The sequence below is a fragment of the Adiantum capillus-veneris genome, chromosome 21 (genome assembly GCF_014529385.1).
Source record: "Adiantum capillus-veneris isolate H3 chromosome 21, ASM1452938v2, whole genome shotgun sequence".
In the NCBI taxonomy this organism is placed as follows: domain Eukaryota; kingdom Viridiplantae; phylum Streptophyta; class Polypodiopsida; order Polypodiales; family Pteridaceae; genus Adiantum; species Adiantum capillus-veneris.
In genome coordinates, this window is record NC_140951.1 from 105,751,368 (window position 1) to 105,774,301 (window position 22,934).

General features: G+C 41.9%; 1 protein-coding gene across 6 annotated transcripts in view; it reads left to right on the forward strand.

Moving 5' to 3' along the window:
• The first annotated feature begins 10,804 nt into the window (after positions 1-10,804).
• The window catches only part of LOC147431474 (uncharacterized), a 69,478-nt gene continuing 57,348 nt past the window's right edge, over positions 10,805-22,934 (forward strand). Inside the window, exons 1-3 of one of the 6 annotated variants that reach the window (XR_015185699.1) lie at positions 10,811-11,072; positions 16,170-16,271; positions 16,374-16,619. Coding sequence is in view for 1 of the 6 variants with exons in the window: in XM_086494073.1 (XP_086350199.1) it covers positions 10,901-11,072; positions 15,107-15,681 (747 nt within the window). In the remaining 5 variants the exon portion in view is untranslated. Of the gene's footprint in view, positions 11,073-12,452; positions 12,945-15,106; positions 16,071-16,169; positions 16,272-16,373; positions 16,620-22,068; positions 22,485-22,934 lie in introns of those variants that run through there. The other 5 variants (XR_015185701.1, XR_015185700.1, XR_015185703.1 and 2 more) reach the window with 5 other exon arrangements.

The window sequence follows — 22,934 nt, forward strand, 5'->3', positions numbered from 1 at the left end:
TTTATCGCCGAGAACTACGTCTTCGATCAGTCGTATGGGCGGGAAGAATGAGACCGTCTCTCAAGAGATTGTAGCTCAAAGTAGTTGTGTGTGTGTATGTGTGTCATAGTCAATGTTGTCAAAGCCAAAAATAAACATGTGTGTGTGTGTGTGTGTGTGTGTGTGTGTGTCATAGTCAATGTTGTCAAGCCAAAAATAAACATGTGTGTGTTTGTGTGTATATCTCAGACCCACTCTCTCTCTCTCTCTCTCTCTCTCTCTCTCTCTCTCTCTCTCTCTCTCTCTCTCTCTCTGTGCTTGCACCTAGTGCACAACAATTTTTGCTTCATTTCGCTTAGCACTTGTGTAGCACTCTATGAAAGGTTATGATGGATACACCAAAGTTGCATTCATAATTAATTAAGCATAATTACAATGATAAATCCACTTGAATCAAGATTAGTACATAATGCAAAAAAATAGAATAGCTTGCAATCATTCAAAGAGAGATGAAAATGTGTACAGTGGGCCCTTGATATAGGAGTAGAAGTGATAGGAATGATCCACACAACTTAGTAGGTGGCATGCAATGTGGCATTCACAGGTGATGAGGGGTGGCAACCCAAGTGGCATGCAAGATGTAAGAGCCTTTTTCCACAAGAATGTGTGAGAATGGCACTAGCCAATCGTTTATGGTGCACACAAGAGCACTGGATGTTCCCCTTCATGCTTGCAGATTATCAAGTTGAGATTTCATGGGCAGCTTTGATCAATGCACACAAGTTTTGCACACTTGCACATCCTTGTGTCGATTGCACAACGCTATAGCAGCTTCATGCTACTATGTTCTAACACACTTGTGGGAACTTGAACTCCCATGTGCTGAATTTTGCATCTATGATATCGAGGGCTAAATGAGGATCCTTAGCAAAATCACAATGGACCTAGTCAATCCCCTCTTTTTGAGTATGCTTGTTGTTAAGCACAATTATGAGTTCAAAAGTAAGGTATTGTTGCCAAATTTTTTTTGTATATTTAATTGGCTTTTTTTCACTAGAATTGGCCATTCTAGAGACAAAAGTTAAACAATAGTAAAAGGGGCTAAGACTTACAAATATGGCAGAGAAGATAAGGCCGAATCATGTCAGAATAACGATGTTACCTTTAAAAGTTCCTGAGGATTTTATTCAAGATTTCACTGTGTTTTTATAGGATCAAAATAGGAAATAAATGGGTCCTAAATGCCTTCAAAAGTGAGTGCAATGGCCTGTAAGCATGGGTGGTGGTGCGGACCAGATGGAGTGCCTTAAGGAGCATAGCAAGGCTTGTGGTTTTGTCACATGTATACATGGTCGAAAGGGGGAGTGCATGGATTTCTTGCACCATTAGAAACAGAAGACATTCATGCTGCCTAGTTTACATGCCTCAATTCAGGCCCATAAACTAGGCAACACGAATGTCTTCTGTTTCTTGTGGTGCAGTAAATCCATGAGATAGAGTTTGCATGTAGAGGTGCTTATTTTTAGACCTTGTCTCATAGAAAAGCTCACCTTAGAACTCTTCACATGCTTTTTCTCTCCCATGCACGTCTCCATAGCTATCAAGCTCCAATATGCTTGTTACACTTATACAAGTTCTTTTGTTCTATCTGGTGCATACTTTTTCTTCTTTGGATGTATGCTCGATCTACATGGGTGGAGAAATCCCAAAATACGAGCAAATATCTCCAAGCAACCTATTATTTGAGCGAGCTCAAACAAAATTCATTTCTAAATAATTTGACATATTAAATGAGGTGACTTAGGCAATGTTGAGCAATTTCACTTCTTTGATCACCCCAAAACATAAAAAACAAGGAACTACTCGAAATCAACAATAATTTGAGCTTCCCCAGACAAAAATGTTGATGGATAATTTTCACTATGTTCTGCTGATATAATATGAAATGAGTTGACTTAGGCAACTCTGAGCACATTGACATATAAAGGTGCCCCTAAACACCAAAAGTATGGAAGCAACATCCTCACATAAACTTAACTACATTATGTTATTATTGTACTAAATGTCTTGAGCCAAGCAATGTTGAGCACCGACCTTTTCACAACTCTTCATCTAAGCATCATGTGATTATATACATATGGAGTGACTTATGATAGCTTTCACTTAGTGTTGTGCCAAAGAGAAGCTCACTCTAGCATGCATAAAGCTTGAGAGCTTTGCATTGAGCATAACTCACAAAGGCTTTGGCACACAAAGGTTAAGCTTGGCACAAGGCAATTGGAGTTAAGCATTTTTGTTTCTAGTAATACCCAATTGTTATAGGTGATTGGAGGTGATTATGATTGCATATTTGAGCTTAATTGCAAGATATGTCTTGAGAAGTAAGGTGAAAGAGGGTGGGAACTAGACTTTGATCTAGTAGGTCAGTAAAATTAGTAACGTATTTTCATAAAAAGGGTATCTAGAGATGATCCATATAGAGATTTATAAATGGTGGATAATGAGGGTGAAAATCTCAACAAGATAGACTTATTTTTTGGTCCATTCTTAAAAAACATGATGATTTGGTTCTTCCATTGTTTGCATGTCAAGACTCCCTTCCCTTTTCCTCATAAATTCAAGTAGACATGCTTTTCCTTTGGATTAGACTCTTCCCAAAGCTATTTGGTGTTCATTTTTCATACTATTTATAATGGCAATTATAGCTAGAAGCGCATTTAAATAAATAGGATAGTAAAACTTGAAAGAACGCAACAAATTTTAGAGAAAATACACATTTAGGCAATGAAAGAACGCATCAAATTTTAGAGAAAATATGCATTCCTCTCATAGTTGAGCCAGAAGTGGTTCCCTTGGCGAACGAAGCACATGGATTGCATGTTTCTAGAGTATCAAGGAGGCATGTTTAGTGTCAAGGTGCTTGGAACACTCAGATGTTGGTCAAAGAAGGACAGATGGAGTGCGTTTTAAAGAGAGTTGAGTGAGGTTGCGTCGGCCTATACAAAGAGCTGGTCTTGAGTGAGTAGCACACAACAATGATCTAGCTACGTTTGGGTCACCTTAGATAAAAGATTTGATGGCGATGAGAAAATGCAACGGATTTAAGAGGAAATGCGAATTCCTCTTATAGTTGATCCAGGAGTGATTCCCTTGGCAAACGAAGCACATGGATTGCATGTTTCCAGAGTATTGAGGAGGCATATTTAGTGTCAAAGTGCTCGGAAGCTCGGAACACTCAGATGTTGGTCAAAGAGGGATAGATGGAGTGTGTTTCAGAGAGAGTTGAATGAGGCTGCGTCGGCCTATACAAAGAACCGGTTTCAAGTGAGTAGCACACAACAATGATCTAGATGCATTTGGGTCAGCTTAGCTACAAGATTTGACGGCGACAAGAAAACGCAGCGGATTTCAGAGGAAATGTGAATTCCTCTCATAGTCAAGCCAGAAGTGATTCCCTTGGCAAACGAAGCACATGGATTGCATGTTTCTAGAGTATTGAGGAGGCATGTTTAGTGTCAAGGTGGTCGGACGCGAGGAACACTCAGATGTTGGTCAAAGAGGGACAGATGGAGTGCGTTTCAAAGGGAGTTGAGTAACGTTGCGTTGGCCTATACAGAGAACCGATCTTGTCAATTGGGTTTGGATCCCGTATACCCATGGAGTGAGTAGCACACAACAAAAATTTGGCTGCGTTTTGGGTCGCCTTTGCTACAAGATTGGCGGCCGCGACGAGAAAACACAGTGGATTTAAGAGAAAATGCACATTCCTCTTATAGTTGAGCCAGGAGTGGTTCTCTTGGCAAGCAAAGCACATGGCTTGCACGTTTCTAGAGTATCAAGGAGGCATGTTTAGTGTCAAGGTGGTCGGACACTCAGATGTTGGTCAAAGAGGGTCAGATGGAGTGCATTTCAGAGATAGTTGAGTGATGTTGCGTCGGCCTATACGGAGAGCCGGTCTTGGCAAGTGGGTTTGGATCCCATATACCCATGGAGTGAGTAGCACACAACAATGATTTAGCTGCATTTGGGTCACCTTAACTACAAGATTTGACAACGGCGATGAGAAAATGCAGGGCTTCATAGGAAATGCGAATTCCTTTCATAGTCAAGCCAGGAGTGATTACCTTGGCAAATGAAGCACATGGATTGCATGTTTCTAGAGTATTGAGGAGGCATGTTTAGTGTCAATGTGGTCAGACGCTCGGAACACTCAGATGTTGGTCAAAGAGGGACAAATGGATTGTGTTTCAGAGGGAGCTGAGTGAGGCTACGTCGGCCTATACAGAGCGCCGGTCTTGGCAAGTGGGTTTGGATCCCGTATACCCATGGAGTGAGTAGCACACAACAATGATCTGGCTACGTTTGGGTCGCCTTCGCTACAAGATTTGGTGGCAATGAAAAAATGAAACGGATTTCAGAGAGAATGTGCATTCCTCTCAGAGTCGAGCAAGTGCGGAGTGGTTTTCTTGGCAAACAAAACACATGCATTACATGTTTCATGAGTGTTCAAGAGGCATGCTTAGTGTCTAGTTGTTTGGACGCTTGAAACACTCATCATATGTTGTTAAAAGAGGGACATATGTAGTGTGTTTCAAAGGGAGTTGAATGAGGCTGCGTTGGCCTATACAGAGAGTCGGTATTGTCAAGTGAGTTTGGATCCCATATACCCATGGCGTGAGCATCACACACCAATGATCTGGTCGCATTTGGGTCGATATGGCTACAAGATTCCACATGTTACTGTTTCAAAGAAATTATGCAATCCTCTCAGAGTCGAGGATGGAGTGGTTTTGATGGCAAACAAAACCCATGGATAGCTTGTTTCCAGAGTATTGAGGAGGCATGTTTAGTGTAAAGGTGGTCAGATTCCTGGAACCCTCAGATGGTTGTCAAAGAGGGACTGATGGAGTGCGTTTCAAAGGGAGTTGAGTGCGGGTACATCGGCCTATAAGGAGAGCCGATCTTGCAAATTGAGTTTGGATCCCGCCTACCCATGGCACGAGCAGCACACATCGATCATCTGGCTGCGTTTGGGTCAGCGTGGCTCCAAGAGTCAGTGGCGACGAAAAAACACAACGGATTCCAGAGAAAATACGCATTCCTCTCGAGGAATAATTCCCTTGGCAAACAAAGATAATGGATTGCATGTTTCAAGAGTGTTGAGGAGACGTGTTTAGTGTCAAGGTTGAGATGCCTAGAACCCTGAGATGTTGGTCAAAGAGGGACAAATGGAGTGCGTTTCAGACGGAGTTAAGCGAGGTTGCGTCAGCCTACAGGGAGAATCGGTCTTGGCAAGTGGATCTAGATCCCGTATACCCATGGTGTGAGCAATACACACCAATGATGTGGCTGCGCTTGGGTCATCATAGCTCTAGGAGGGACATATACAATGTGTTTTAGATAAAGTTGAGCACCGATGCGTCGGGCTATAAGGAGAACCGATCTTGGCAGGTGGGTTTGAATCCTGTCTATCCGATGATGGGAATACGTATCAAATTTTTGAGACAATGCGCATTCCTTTCAGAGACGAGCGAGGAGTGGTTCCCTTGGCGAATGAAGCCCATGGATTGCATGTTTTCAGAGTGTTGGGTTGGTCAAAGAGAGAATACATAGAAAATAACTCGCTCAATGGACAAAGAGCTCAAGAAAAATGCTAGCCAAGCGAGCTATTTTTGTGAAGCCATAGAAAGAAGTTCGCTCCATGGACAAAAAGCTCACTCAAAAATCTCGCTTTGTACCCTTCCCCAGTTGCAAAGAGGGTGTTGGAGATTGTGCATCTCATAGTAATTGTTCACATTATTTATTATATATATCTTTATCTTGTAAGGAAAAACTATTTCACTGCATAACTAATTGTTGAGTAAGAGGAGAATTTTCAAAATTAGATTATTGAGATGCATTGGAGTTTTTTATACAAAGCTAGAAGGGTAAAGTCTTGTTCTATCAAGAAGCGATTAGAAAGTTGCAAAGAGTTTGTTCGCATTTGGGTGAGACATGTGAAAAAAAGTCTATTTGGGATGAGAGTAGCAGTGATGGCATTGGGGAGTGGATTCACCCAATATGAGTGTGGAGATTGAGAAAAGGGGAGTAGAAATGGGTGTGAGCCAAAGAAGGCACTAAAGTCTTGTTCAGACCCTTAAACCGACATCAACTCTGCTATTGCTAGCCCAAAACTGGTATCTCTTCAACCTCGTGACCTTGTTGTAATACATGGTCCATGCAATGCATGTGTCAATATTCACTACATCAAAGCATATTACAAACAAAGATTAAGCTAAATTTTCAAATTGTGCTTTTGATTGCTATGATATCCAAAAATCATTTCTAAATAATTTGACATATTAAATGAGCTGACTTAGGCAATGTTGAGCAAATTCACTTCTTTGATCACCCCAAGACATAAAAAACAAGGAACTACTCGAAATCAACAATAATTTGAGCTTCCCCAGACAAAAATGTTGATGGATAATTTTCCTATGTTCTGCTGATATAATATGAAATGAGTTGACTTAGGCAACTCTGAGCACATTGACATATAAAGGTGCCCCTAAACACCAAAAGTATGGAAGCAACACCCTCAGATAAATTTATTTTACAATCATGAATTCAACTACATTCTGTTATTATTGTACTAAATGTCTTGAGCCAGGCAATGTTGAGAACATTTACATATATGATCACCCCAAAATGTTGAAAGAGAGAACCACCTCAAATTAGCAATAATTTGGTCCATCTCACAAAAAAATATTAATGAAAATTTGACAGAGGTGCCTCAAAACATTGAAAAGAAGATATAACACAAAACCAACCATTTGGTACATAGTATTACCTTGTGATCCCTTGACAAAAATAACAACTATTAAAAGTATCATAAAATAGCTTGCACTGACAAACATCAAAGTTGCATCACCGTTCTTATTTCTTAATTTTGGATATTTACTCGTGCACCCCCCAAAGCCTGAAAGAGTTCCACTTTGCTCAAAGCTGCCTGATGGATAAACTCATGGGCCATTGCATCTAGCCCAGCACCACCTGAAGAAACACATAATATATATGCTTGCACGGTATATATCCAAGCTTCTTACTCTCACACTTCTGAAAATCCTCACATGTGTATCGTGGGAAATCAGACAGTGTGACAGAATAAGACACCCCTTTAGCCAATGACCCATCCGTATTAATGTAGAATATGTTCGACTCATTACAAACAATTATTACTTCTCTGACTAGTTCTACTAACATGGTCCTTCCGAGGTCAATCTTGCATTGGAACTCTTTAGTCAACTTGGAGCTCTACTTAACAACCTTGCCCTCTCTGTATTTTGGGCAAAAAGCACTTGGCATGAGGCCTAGAGCTTGAGCGCACTTGTATTTTTTTATGGCCTCTATAGTGTCATGAAGCACAAATCCACTAGATTGAAGATGCTTCACTTTGTATAAACTCAATGTTGTTCCCTGCGCCACAAGCCATACTCCGGGAGCCGGTCCAGGAGGTCCCACACCCATGTCATGAACATTTCATGTGTGCAGATTACTGGGATTTCAAAACCAAATATATCCTTCTCTAACTCCACCTGCATATGAGTTGGAGCCGGGGTATTGCCACCGTCCCCAAAAGAAAGGGGCTGGTGTTACATTTCTAATATAAAAGAATCCTCATTTATGAATCGACCGCATCGATTACTTTGTCCACCAACCACTCCAAAGCATGTGACCTTGGACCCTGGCTCTGTTTGTCTGATTGCCCACATACTCTTGGCAACTGTCACCTCAGGCCAAGAATTGGTCACATCATGAGCTCCATCTCTTTTTTGACGAGAACCACCAATGTCAATGGTTTCTGTGACAAATTCTGGCCTATGGTTGTTCTCATCAAGTTGCACTTTTGCATCAACAAAGATAGGTCTTTTTTTCCTAATGCTCTTTTCTCTTGTGGGAATTCTATTCATTTCAAGACTATTGAAACCCATTTCCTCCATAGAACCATTAGCATAATCAGCTAGTTTTTTTGCGGTTGATACACCAGAAGTACAATGCATGAAGCACTCCGCCAGGTTTTCCAACCCTGGACCCACAAAGGTACAAACACCTTTAAGATATGGATTATACTTTAAACTTTGCAGCATTGCCATGGCCATGTCTGCACCAGCTGCCTCATACAAGTTTAGATTTTCCTTATATCCAATAAATGCTCGCATGCTTACATGCTTTGTCTCTGAAAGATGTGTATTAGGCACAAACATATCGGACTCATCTTGGGACACAAATCTGCTACCCCAATGAAAAACTCTAACATCCCACCAAGCCAGCCAAGTTTCTAAACAAGGAATCTCATCATGGATTGCATGACCAGTGGTCCAAAATCAACGTAGTTCCCCTTTGCAAATGTCAGCTTGAGTCTTTGAAGGGGTATTTGTCCACTTGAGGCATAAGATTTTGTGCTCTTCTTGAGAAGAAGGATGTATACATTTGGTTGTGTGTCATGTCATGGACTGCTCCCGGTGAAAAGCACAAGATCTTTCTTTACCAGGTGTGACTTTTTTTGCACCTCCAAAATACAATGTACAAACTGCAATCCAGTTAGCATTTGCTTCATCAGCCCCCATAAAGCCTTTGAACTCTGGCTTGTCAAAGCCTGCATCCTCAACAACCTTATTAAGCATTTTCCAGAATTCAATCTGAGAAAACTTAGTAGCAATGGCCATTAATTCACGAACAAATGGGTTGTACACATGTGCATACATTTTTGGCCATCCATTTACACGATGAACGTGATCAAAATGGACCCCACATATTTTCAAGGTTGCCACCTGGTTTCATTCAATTAACCAAGTCAAGCCCACTTCTAGGACCTTTCATTGACATCTTGAAAACATGTGGCTGTTGATCTTTCCCAAGCTGTCTTGGAAATAGTACACTTTGAATGTATACCTACTTTTACTTTTAAGCTGAAGAACAACCTCCAAACCTTTTAGAGTAATGTTCTTTGATTTTTTTGCAATTTCCAATGTTCTTTCAGTCCTTCGTTTATTGGATAATGGAGTAATTGTATCCAAGAAGGAAGCAAACTCATCATCACCCATGGCATCTGAGACAGGGTCACCTTCCACAACTACTTATCCATAATAATGTCTTGTGTTGTCATGCGCTCTAACTGCTTTGCAGTTGTGAATGGTTCAATAGTAGAACATTTCTTCATTAGTGCATCATTTTCAATCACTGAAGCTCTGCATTTCCCTTCTCTACAAGGATGTTTGTGTTCCCCTAAATGAAGAACACACCTTGTGGAATTCAATTTATCTCTTGGCAAGCAGTAGTAGATCACGGCAGGACAAATAGAAACACACTTTGGCACCTGAGAGCAATGCATACAACTCAAAGTGCCATATTCTTGGGATACTAGTCCACATGGTGGAGATTTTAATAATCGGCCTTTCCAATGAACTTCATTACTTATCTTGAATCTCGTGTAGTATGGGTAGTCCACATTAACACATTTGAGATGTCGAGAACATCTGCTGAATCGCACAACACCCATAAATGAATCCGAACTACAAGTGACATACTCTTTCCACATATGGCTATCGTGTAATTGTTCCATCCCTATCATTCCAAAAGAGTCACCTACAGGTGGAAGCTCAAATGCCACATATCCATCATAATAAGTAGGTAGCTCATTTACTTTGACAATCTCTCTGATCTGATTAAGGGAGTGAAACAATTGACTCTGTCTAGATAGTGCTTGGATCATTTCTATTACACTTGTGATAGGTTTTGAGGGTTCATCTAGATTTGAATCTAGAGGGATGGGAGCCTCAGAGCTACTGACACCAAGAAATTTGTAGAACTGACAATATTCATGATCAAGAAAATACCCTTCTTCTCCAGTGCTAGTTGCAATCGCCTCTAACTTCACTTTCTCACCGGATAGGGTCAATGGATGAAGGCTAAACATTAATGTATCCAATGCAAAATGGCTTGTAATATTAGCAGTGGAAAGTTAAATATGTCTTTTATCAGATATAATGACAAGCTTTTGTGATTTAGAAGGGCCAAAAACAGTAATATGCCTAAACATTGTGATGAATACTAACAGTCCTGAGGAAAACGCCTCGCTATATTTCAAAGAAAGACTAACAAATTTACACTATTTCCAAAACCTTTATCCTTTTCGGCTTATTAAATAGCGCATTGAAGACTCGAATTTCTTGAAATGATGAGTAAAGAACGCTTTTTCAATTTCAAGAGTAGATTATCTTCTGAAGAGGATTCTCTTATTATTGAGGTTTTATTATTTATCTTTTTTGATTGCCAAAATAAGATCTTCTAGTATAGCTTGGGATTATGCACATTCTAATATACACAACTATGCAACTTGGGAAACCTTTTTGTTGACCCGGCTTTGGAACCTTTTCACACGCATATAAACTGGCTAACTCTAAATTTGAGAGGGATTATCACATTAGAAATTTCATAATATAACTAAAAACTCCATAATTTTAATCGGTTTGAGAACCTTCTTGTTTAAATTTGAGCCAACGATTTTTATGAAACATTTGCAAGAAAAAACTGGAAGAAAATGAAATTAAAGCTAGGTCTAAGTTAGTTTTGATTTCTAGTTTTTCCTCTCAAAATAAATAACAAGTTAGTTTTGATTTTGAGTGCTGGCATCGGCCACTATGGGAAGATCGAGGTTCCCATGCAAGCAGTTATTTTGTACTCATGCAGATACGTGGAAATACCCACCAGCAAAAGTACCTACTTATATTTTGCTGATGCCCAAATAGTCCTCCTGCATTGCCAGCTGCAGTTGGTGTCAAAAGCGGCCCCCTCAACTTGCATCCACTCGAATGCGTCAAATTCAAGCCAAAAAACGTGGACTTAAAATGCCCTAGCAGTTATCGTTACTGTCTAGACGGCTATGGCATTGAGAGAGAGAGTGAGAGAGTGTTGTAGAGTGGAGAGTAAGAGAGTAGGAGACTGTCGCAGAAGTGAAAAAGCTATGGTAGATCGCTCCCGAGCTCCTCCCTGGTCGCCCGTCTTTCGGCATCGTCCCATCGACCACCTCAGTCCTCGCGCCGCTCACATGGCAGGTACGCCGCTCGCAACCATGCCTTTGTATTATACACATAGTCCAAGGGATCTACGTCGACGCGGATCCCTTTGGATTGCTTCTGTGTAATCGTTGGGGCCTCATTGGGTGCTATTCCATGCAAATTCAAGCATGCGAATGCACGTCAAAAAAGGCCTTGCTTCTGAGATTGGAGCTGCACGCATCTCCCAAACCAAGAGACATAACATCCGCAACAACATGCGTACAGCTCGGGTGTCAGCACATGTGTCCAGCTCCGCTGTTGTCGCACGGGTACTGCTCGGGTGGGGCATCTGAGTCTCCAAGGAATCTGCATTGATGTAGATCCCCTCGCACGGGTACAATATCTCCGATGTTTGCACAGGTGCACACCTTGGGTCTCGGAGCACGGATACAGCTCGGGTGGGGCGCCTTAGTCTCCAAGGGATCTACGCTGTCGCATATCCCCTCGCCTTGCATTAATCCTTGTCACGGCTTAGTGTCTTATTGCATGATTTAACGACATCAATAATTTAAACACAATGTCTTACTGTCTAGCTTAGTGTTCTACTGCCTGATTAAAACACATAGTCTTACTGTCAAACTGCCGTAGTGCCTGATTTAACATCAATGGAACACAATCTACTGCCTAATTTAACAACAAGAATAATTTAAAGGATGTTGAGACCATGCGAAGACCATGCGAGACAATGTCAAGACCATGTGAGAGAATTGCATGTCCTTGGAGATTGGGCAGTAGAAATCTAAAAGGTGCCAAAGAAAGCATGCATTTCGTTATTATGCTGCGAGAAGAAATGGCTTTCAAAATCAATTGGCCCACAAATATATTTGAGAAAATATGCCTCTTATTGATGGTGTCCAAGGATCTGCGTCAACGCAGATCCCTTCGGACTGCATCATAGCTTGATACCCGTATGCTTCTCAAAGCGTGAGAAAAGATATTTAACATGCTTGGCAAATAGAGCACTGTAAAAAGTGTCTTATCATGTGCATTCTTGTTGAGACATTCCCCTTTTTTTGAGTTATTTGGATCAATTAATTGATTGATAAGGAAGTTGTGTGCAACATTGCTCTCCGCTTTAAGAGATTGTAGGTGTTTGCTTGCAGTGTTGGGTCAAGGGCTCCTTTTTGAGTCATTTGAGAGATTTTTGAGTCAGTATAAGAACCTGTCTTACTTTTGAGTTGTGATTCAGTCGAAGCTTTTCTAAATGTTTTCAATCCTCAAGTGAGGTGGATACTGAGGATCCTTATGTACTATTTGAAATTTTGTCCAATATACAAAGGAGACCATGGCCAATTTTCGTATTATTAGAGCTCACTAAAACTCTTTTGTTGGTTTTCTAAACTCTTTTGTGTCCTTGTGGCATTGTTGCAATCCAAGATCTAGAGGTCGTTGGAGCAGGAGGGCACTTGATACCTTGCCAATTGGAACACATGATTCTACAGACAAATCAGCTCTATGTCAGGCACGGAAATGGGAATGAGTCAAGATATGCTTGAGGACGATGTGATGTCACCAAAGATGGAACAAAATTCATTACATAAGGTAGATCCCATCTTAGCGGCGGCTGAAGAAAGCAATTTGTAGATAGTTCCTTGGGAGATCAGAGATGAGGTTACCGCAGCTAGTGAGCCAAAAGATGAATCCAATGCATTTATGCATAAAGGAGCAGATATTTTGGCTTCCACTAGACTCTTTAGTTGCTTTGAGTGCCCCACTATCCCTCTTTGTCGTCTTTATCCATATGCAAGAGTTTGTGGTTTAAGAGACAGTTTAAGTGGTTTGAAGTCAGCTTTTGCTAAAGAAGGCTACATGCAAGAAAAGGGGTCCTTCATTGTTTCCTTGTGGATATGTCAGAAAGAAGAAAAAACGGTCAGAGGTGAGAATTACTTTTCCTATTTTGCTTTGCAATCTACTTGGATTTTATTTTTTGTTATGCATTTGAATAGTGAATCTTACACTACAAGAGGTTGTGTGCTCTTGTGACGCTGTTAGCGACGGAAATACACTGGGTTTTTATAATCCCCGACGTCGCTAAAACCGTCGCTACGAGAGCGTCGTTATATGCGACGCTATAGGCGCTGCTATAAGCGTCGCTATATAGATGCTTATAGCGACGGTTACACAGAAGTCTATAGCGACGCTCCAGAGCCATAAATAGCGACGGTTATAACGACGCCCGAGAGAATTTTTTTTTGGTGACAGAGCATTGAATGCCCTGTCACCCATCAACCATATTGTACTTGATTCACTTTTTAAAAAAAGTGCAAGGGTAGATAATAGACCCAAAATAGTCACCCACAAGACGCATTGTTTGCAAAATTGACAAGCGTAAAATTGACAATTGTACACATCATAGGCAAAATGAATTGATTGGCAAATGTAATAATGGCAATTGTACAACATCATAAGCATAAAGAATTGATTGGCAAAATGAACTGCGGTGACAAATGTAATAATATACATGGTTCAAAAAGACGTATAAAATCCGTCTCATGATACATAAGCTATGAGAAACCTTAAACTAATGCTATCTAGTTACGGCTAAACTGACGTCGTCTAATCAAACGTCTCATCGCGTCCAAGCGGCGTATCTGTCGGTTTCTGCAAAAAAAGACAATAAGACAGCTTTTAGTAAGTATAAACATATAACGACATTTATAAAACAATACAAAAAATAGAAAAGAGTAAAACCTAATACTAAGCATGCCGTCGCGAGAACTGAGAATGTCCATCAGGACGTTTAAGTCCTTCCTGCCTGCGTACTCGTGCTCGTACGGTGTGGGATCACGTCCTGTCATCGACCACTGTCAAAACATACAAAGATTTCATTATGTTAGAATTAAAAAACTCATAAACCCTAAACTATCGAACATAAAGAGCAATGCGAAAACACTTACAAAATCGGCCTCAAATGATGCCCATCCACCGCTCCCCAAGTGGTGCGAGCTCCCTGCCTCTACTCGCGCTCTGGCTGCATTCTTTTGTTGCTTCTACTTGTTGGGATTCTCGCGCGCTGCTTTCTTCGCATTCTTCCAATCTTCTTTGGCCAGCCAATCTGGCCTGTTCCACCCATGCTTGATTGCTTTTTGCACTTCGGAACGCTTGTGTTTGTAGTATTCGCGCATTCGAATCTTCATCAGGTCTTCATTGAAGCGCTGATCCCGTGTTGGAACGGGAAACTCATCATGAAGTATGCTGATGACTCTGGCTTTTGAATCACTTGGTACTTCACTCCATTTGTTTAGTATGTAGTGTCTAAACAGCTGAGAGCAAAGACCACGCATGCGCGAGATCACCTTCTTGCCGTCATCATCCATGATGATGCCGCCGCTGAAGTCGACGGAGTAAGGCAAGTCCTCTGGCCAGTGACGCGTGAACCTGGGTGTCCCGGCAAGGGTCTCTAGCGGCGTGTCGATGGGGGCACGGACGTCAGGTGTCTCCACCGGCGTCTGGGCCCCGAAGCGAGGAGTGTCGAGTGGGGTGGCTCCTGGCGGAGTAGGTAGAGGTGTGTAGCTGCTAGGAACAGTCAGCCGCGCAAAACCTGGCGTAGATGGCGATGCTGTGGCTGGTGTGGGGGCGGGCAAAGTAGGGGAGGGTAAAGAGCCTCGTCGAACACGAGGCGGTGTGGAGGCATCGGCGGCGGAATCCCCACAACAACTGCCACCGCCACCACTAGAGCGCCAGTGTCTAGACGAGTGTGAAGATCGTCTCGTCGACACCGAAGCTTCGGAGCGCGCCGAATGCTCCGAAAGAGAGGGAGATGCGGATGGAGTAGGAACGCGCGATGATGCGCCAGAGCGATGACGTTCCACGTACCACTGTCTCTGCTGCGGTGACAAAGAAGAAAGAAACTCCTCATCATCCATACCTCCATTAAACACACGAATATTTAAACTTAATATTGAATGAATAGAGTAGACAATGACGCAAAGACCATTAAAGTTATTACGTCATTGTATTTAATGGTCTTTGCGTCATTGTCTACTCTATTCATTCAATATTAAGTTTAAATATTCGTGTGTTTAATGCAGGTATGGATGATGAGGAGTTTCTTTCTTCTTTGTCACCGCAGCAGAGACAGTGGTACGTGGAGCGTCTTCGCTCTGGCGCATCATCGCGCGTTCCTACTCCATCTGCATCTCCCTCTCTTTCGGAGCATTCGGCGCGCTTCGAAGCTTCGGTGTCGACGAGACGATCTTCACGCTCGTTTAGACACCGGCGCTCTAGTGGTGGCGGTGGTGGTTGTTGTGGGGATTCCGCCGTCGATGCCTCCACACTGCCTCGTGTTCGACGAGGCTCTTTACCCTCCCCTTCTTTGCCCGCCTCCACACCAGCCACATCATCGCCATCTACGCCAGGTTTTGCGCGGCTGACTGTTCCTAGCAGCTACATACCTCTACCTACTCCGCCAGGAGCCACCCCACTCGACACTCCTCGCTTCGGGGCCCAGACGCCGGTGGAGACACCTGACGTCCGTACCCCCATCGACACGCCGCTAAGACCCCTGCCGGGACACCCAGGTTCACGCGTCACCGGCCAGAGGGCTTGCCTTACTCCGTCGACTTCAGCGGCGGTATCATCATGGATGATGACGGCAAGAAGGTGATCTCGCGCATGCGTGGTCTTTGCTCTCAGCTGTTTAGACACTACATACTAAACAAATGGAGTGAAGTACCAAGTGATTTAAAAGCCAGAGTCATCAGCATACTTCATGATGAGTTTCCCGTTCCAACACGGGATCAGCGCTTCAATGAAGACCTGATGAAGATTCGAATGCGCGAATACTACAAACACAAGCGTTCCGAAGTGCAAAAAGCAATCAAGCATAGGTGGAACAGGTCAGATTGGGTGGCCAAAGAAGATTGGAAGAATGCGAAGAAAGCAGCACGCGAGAATCCTGACAAGTGGAAGCAACAAAAGGATGCAGCCATAGCGTGAGTAGAGGTAGGGAGCTCGCACCACTTGGGGAGCGGTGGATGGGCATCATTTGAAGTCTATTTTGTAAGTGTTTTCGCATTGCTCTTTATGTTCGATAGTTTAGGGTTTATGAGTTTTTTAATTCTAACATAATGAAATCTTTGTATGTTTTGACAGTGGTCGATGACAGGACGTGATCCCACACCGTACGAGCGCGAGTACGCAGGCAGGAAGGGCTTAAACGTCCTGATGGACATTCTCAGTTTTCGCGGCGGCATGGTTAGTATTAGGGTTTACTCTTTTCTATTTTTTTGTATTGTTTTATAAATGTCGTTATATGTTTATACTTACTGAAAGCTGTCTTATTGTCTTTTTTTGCAGAATCCGACAGATACGCCGCTTGGACGCGATGAGACGTCTGACTAGACGACGTCAGTTTAGTCGTAGCTAGATAGCATTAGTTTAGGGTTTCTCATAGCTTATGTATCATGAGACGGATTTTATACGTTTTTTTGAACCATGTATATTATTACATTTGTCACCGCAGTTCATTTTGCCAATCAATTCTTTATGCCTATGATGTTGTACAATTGTCATTATTACATTTGTCAATCAATTCATTTTGCTTATGATGTGTATAATTGTCAATTTTACGCTTGTCAATTTTGCAAACAATGCGTCTTGTGGGTGACTATTTTGGGTCTATTATCTACCCTTGCACTTTTTTTAAAAAGTGAATCAAGTACAATATGGTTGATGGATGGCAGGGCATTCAATGTCCTGTCACCAAAAAAAATTTCTCTCGGACGTCGCTATAACCGTCGCTATTTATGGCTCTGTAGCGTCGCTATGAGCGTCGCTATAGACTTCTGTGTAAACGTCGCTATAACCGTCGCTATGAGCGTCGCTAAAAGCGATGCCTATAGCGACGCATATAGCGACGCTCTCGTAGCGACGCTATTAGCGACGTCGGGGGTTATAAAAACCCAGTGTATTTTCGTCGCTAACAGCGTCACAAGAGCACACAACCTCTTGTAGTGAAAATTGATAGTAGATGTCAAAAATATTACTCTAAGGGTGAGGAATCTTGGTATCCATTGACACGAAAATACCTTGCACGTTTTGTGTATGATGTGAGTAGAATACGTTTTTCTTTAATTTTCAAGACATTCAATTTTGAAACAATTGTTAATTCCTTAAGCTTTTGATAAGTGCAAATGACCAAAGAATATAACATAAGGGTTGATCAGCTCTCTCGTGAAAGCTTGGCTAAAGAGGATTTAAAGAAAGAGGAGGAGAAAATTTTTAACGACCTCACTACAAAGTATAGTGCCAAGATTGGAAAGGTATTCTTTTATGTTGTATGTTTTGTTGTGTTCATAGTATGGTTTTTAGTTACACATATCTGATGAACATTTTCTTTTCTTTTGTAAGCTTCTGTGGGACGCATGTCTAACCTCACCATCCTATTTTATTGCAGTATTAACGAGAACCACAATTAAATTGTCAATCCATGGAAAGAAGCTAATTCGACTAGTGCATAGAGGCTACAAGAGGTTGTCAATCTCTCCAAAAACAACTAACAACTCGCATTTAACTCAAGATATACTCAAGTGAATGAAATCACTAAAAGCCAATCGCTCATCAGCAAACAAATTACATCCGTTACAGCATCAAATGATATCCAAACATAACAAAACTTCTAAAACATGTTTATAAAACCTAAGCACACATGCTTATGGATTCAAACTCCACTTTAAGTCAAGTTCCAAAATCGCGATTATTAACAACAGTGGATTTTCGACCTAGTCGTTTTCGACCCAGAATGCATCTATATGCTTAGCAATGATGCCCCAATATCCCACTTATACTTAGTTTTTGATTGAAAGTGTAAATTACTAGTTATGATGAAATAAGGCCGCGGGTCGACGACACCAAAATCTACGAAATATTGTGATGTGTTTATGTCAATGCGTAGGGCTCTTGTCCGCGGTTGCAATGCAACAAACACGACTGCAATTTGACAACCTGGAAGGGAGTAGAAAGCGCGAGAAGGAGAGGAGTAAGCATCGTTAGCTCGGGTTGTGTATTTTATTATCGAAAACTTTTCAATAACTCACAAAAATTGGCTTTTATACCTTAGCCAAGGTTTTTGGTAGTCAAAACTAATTCTGGGAGTTCTACCAAAGATGGGTAATGACAGGTTGATACAATCTAGAAGCTTGTAGTCCCGGCTCATTAATTACAGAGTTTATCCGAGAAAATAGGAGTTACAGTATTCCCGATTTATCAGAATAATAAGTGTTTTACAATGAGAACTTCGAAAAATGGTATCCGTGTTAACTTGCTGCTAACGTTTCCCCCCTCCTCGCATGTGTCGTCCCTTGACACAACTTTATGGGCTGAAGTAGTCTTCGGGTTGGCGGTTGGGGAGGCGTCTTTAAGCGTACTTAATGCCTTTTGGTATCTGATCTTCCTTTCTTTATCTGGCACTTGCAATAACTGCATAGTTACTCTGTTCTTTAGCTCCACTACCGAGTAGCCTACAAACTTTGATGTGAGGTTGATGATCACTGGTGCAAATATCTTCGTTGGCCAAGTGAATAATCCTGTGTAGAATGCTTCCTCGAACTTTAGCATATTGTGAGAAGGTAGATATATGTATCTGGTGTAAAAGCCATAGAGGACTTCTTTGGAAGGTTGGCCACTAAGATCATGGTACAAACCTTTGTTACCCTCGAGGAATGACATCCAAGGGATGTCTGCTTGCTCTGGCTCATTGAACACTTCGATGCATGTGAGCAGCATTCGACAGATCTTATATAACATAGCACATGACAAATCTGGTAGACTTTTAAAGAATGACATGGCGCCCTTTAGGGTTTTCACCATGTATTCTTCAGTTGTTGGTCCCTTTTCTGGAGCAGGCAATCTAGGGTAATTCAGCCAAGTTGGCCACTTCTTTAGTAGTGCCTCATGTGCTATCTAGGTCCTTACTCTTGGTACAGGATAGAAAGTCGGATCTTTTTGCAGGGTCACAGGTGCTCCCGTGAACAGAATCAAGTATCTTGGGTTTTTGTTCAGCGAGCTCAACCTGCACTTTGGGTGGTCTTTATCTGCGCCCTCGACTTACATGTCTGTGTAAATCCTTTCTTTTATCTGTAGCAACTCAACTTTAATCAGAGGGTAGGGCAGGGACTGTTGGTGCCATTGCACATTTATTTGATTGGGAGTGAGTTGGGTGACATTGACAGAATGAAGTACTCTCAGCTCCCAATCCATTGCTGCCTTCCACTGCTCATCTACCTCTTGTGTAACTTTTTCTTTTAGTGCATCTTCTTTAGCCTTTGAGAGTTGGACCATGGGTACTGTGTCTTCTTCTGTAATGGGTACCTGAAACTCCTCCTTGCCACTCAGCTCTACCGTGGACTGTCTCCATTTTAGCAAATGATACTGAGGGTATTTCTATCTGAGGCTGCTCCAAAGTGCCTGCCTCTTCGTGCGTTTTCAGCCTTCCTTCTCTCCGTAGCTGGTTGACTCTTTTGAGTTCAGCTATCTCCTTCAGTAGTTCATCTTCTCTTTGGACCCGCATCAAGGTCAAGTCTCTGCGCTGAGATTGCTCTAACAAGAATATCGCCTGATCATTGATTCTTTGTTCTGAGTACTGTAGAGAAGCATTGGCTACATCTAATTGTACCTGGATTTTTTGAGCTAATAGGGTGGTAGTGAGAAGTTCATTTGTAACTTCCGTCAGCTGACCATCCTTGGCTTTGCATGCATCTGACAATTTGGTAAGCAACTCACCGAGCTCCTCCATTTCTTTTTGTTGCTTATCCCTAGTGAGTTGATGTTTTTCAGCTTCTGCTCTCAGCTCCTGTGCTTGCCTTTGCAGATCGGTGATGAAATTAAGTCTGTCGTCTAACTCCCCTTGGAGTGCGTCGATCACCATCTCTAACTCTTTGGCCCGTGTGCTATGGCCAAGTGCTGCTGAGCAAAGCCTTTCTGTCATCTCCTGCATTTGCTTAGCATATTTGTTAACCTGCAGGATGACTTCATCATTGGATTGCTAGTCTTCATTGCGTGCCAACAACTGAGTTGATGTTTCTGCAGCATCTTGTGTGTCTTTTGACTGTGTCAGGATGGTTGGTTGTTGTTGTTCTTATAGCCATGGCTGTTTGTTTTCCGTGGAGGTGGAGGGTGGTTCCTCTACCTCTTGTTCTCTTGACTGCTCAAGCCTTGTGGTGTCCTCTTCTGTTGCACGACTTGCTGCCTTTTCTATCTCTAGCTCTTTCTCTATTGGTTGCTCTTGAGTAGATCTAGCTGCTTGTTGTGTAGATTCATCTGCCTTTTGCTGTTTAGGTTCTTGTGTAGGTTCAAATGCCTGAATCTGCTGTTCAGGCTCTTGTATAGCTTCAATTGCTTTCTCGTGTTCAGGCTCTGCTTCTTTTGTTGGCTCATTTGTTGTGTCTTTAACTGCCGGTGATGGTGGTGGGCTCGGCATTCATTGATCTTGGTGTTCAGAGACATGAGAAGAGATGCGGGGAGACATATTACCTTGGGCATGTTGTGCTTCTCCTTGTGCAATGGTCTCCTCTGCATGCTCTTGATGTTCTTCCGCCTCTTTGGCCTTCTTTGCCGCTTCTTCGGCTTCCTTTAGCTTTAAAGCTTCTGCTTCTTGATACATCCGTTCCAGTTCTTCAACGGGTTCTTCAGCCTGCTTCCTGGTGTGATGCTTGGTCCTTGGTCCCTTAAGTCTACTAGGCACCCATTCTTTTGGGTCCTTTTCTTGTGCTTGTCGACTGCGTTGGTATGCGTGTTTCTCTCTTTCAAACTGGGCTTGCTTTTGCACAGACTCTTCTTGGTGTGCTACCACGGCTTTTCTCTTCATTTTATCCCTACGTGCTCTCTTTTCTTCATTATCTGAGCTTTCACTACTCTGCCTTTTCCGCGAGCTTTCAGCTGATTCTTCATCAGATTTGTAGGATCTATTGGCTGATCTTGTAGCTCGAGGAGATGGTTGAGCTGACACTATCCAAGTGTTTTGGTCTAGGGCAGGTGGTAGGTTGTCGGCGATGCCGATGGCATGGTATGCAATTCTTGTCAATACCTTTGGTGCACCGAGGTAAGTAATTTTTCCTTCTTTCTTGGTGCCTTTCAAAGTGGTCAAGACATTGTGCGTGGTCCACTAGTTGCCTAGTTATTGACTTAAGGACTTGCGTGAAGGTGGTGACAACCGCATAATTGGGCGTGGTATACCTTGGTGGCTTTTTAGCAAGGAAATGAAAGGTTGGTGGTATAACCTGGCTGGCTCTTCAACTTGTTTGTGAATAAGGTCAGCAAAGGTGGCTACGGTGGTTTCTTTGGTGAAAGTACTTGCCGTTTTCCTGTTTTTTGTCCTCATTTTCATTCCTTCTATGGGCAATCTGAGTGCTTCTTCCACTATTTCCTTGGTTATCACCACTTCAACTTTATTCCCTCGAGGGTCAGAAATCCATGCAATTTCATCTTCTTTGATCGTGGATAAAAGCTCGTAATTTTTGTGAAAATCCACATTGCACGGCTCCTGTTCATAGAAATCTCTGAGGTCTCAGGCTTCGCGGCAACATCATACACTTCTTTTGGTAGGAGTTGTAACTCTACCTGATGTCCCTCCTCACTCTTGAATCTGCCGGTGAACATTGTGGTGTGATGCTCTTCGAGCTGTTCTTTTGAAAGATAGGCTGCCTTGGCGGCTTTGAATGAATCTAGATCCAATTGGTATGTGGGTAGCTCCTGCAACTTTTTTTTGGTTGAGCTTCTTCTTGGTCCTCTCTACTGCTTGCATGGCTCCTGTTCAGTGAATAGAGTGTCAAAGTTAGTAGATTTGTCGGATTTTTCTCTGAAGTGTCTTTTAGTATAAAATGCTGTCAATTTTAGACCAATTTGCTTCAAATCAATTTTTGAATAAGCATAGATGCATAAAAACATGCAAGGAACAAAATGTCAAGCTCAAACAAAAATTTGCAACCAAAGTAAATAATCGTGATTATTTGCCGCTGAGTAATTTCTCCAACTTTTTGCAAACTTTGCATTTCAGGCTTGAAGTATATACCAAATACATGCTCTGAGTGAAATATGGGCTCAATTGGATGCATAGGGTGAAAATGGTTCCAGCTTTTGGCTCTAGGTCTCTGAAACAGTAGATATAAGGGAAATTTGAGATTTTGAGCTCCAAATTGGTTCAAACTTGGCTACACATCATGTACTTTGGATGTATGATGGCAAAATATCAAAATTCCCCCATTTTGGCTGGAAAGTAAATAATCGCAAAATCAACATTTTTTGGTACAAATTGGTTCTAGGCATTGTATAGACTCTGTGTATGAGATATGAGGTGATTTAAATCAAGAAATGTGGTCCATAACCCAAAAATTGGCTTGTAAAGACTTCTTGCGTTTTCTGGCAATTTTTCAAGTTATAGGTGCTCATTTTGGCTCATATTTGATTTTTGGCATGTAATAGGTGTGTACATATGATAGGTGAGGTGATGATACAATTTCCAAGCAAAAATAGTGTAAAAGCAAATAATCGCGATTATTTACAGCAGTCACAAATTTTTTACAAAACTTAAAAATTTTGACCTAAACACATTCTATACACCTAAAACAAATCCTAAATTGAATTTAGTCAAGTTTGGTCTTGCCGGCGTCACTTTGTGATTTGTCAACTCTGAAATCTTTGATTTTTGTGACTATACTGCCTGTTGAGTTGGTTAGTTAATTTTGAGGCTTTGGACTTGTCCGCAACATAGTCGTGAAGTAACTCATCCAATTCTAGCTCATTTAGAGTCAGTTTGACCCCGTATGTCGAATTTGATGCTTTGTAGCCTTCGAGTCGTTTTCTGCTTTTTAAGGGCTTTGCTTGATTGATTTCACTAAACCAACCATATACATTGTATATGAA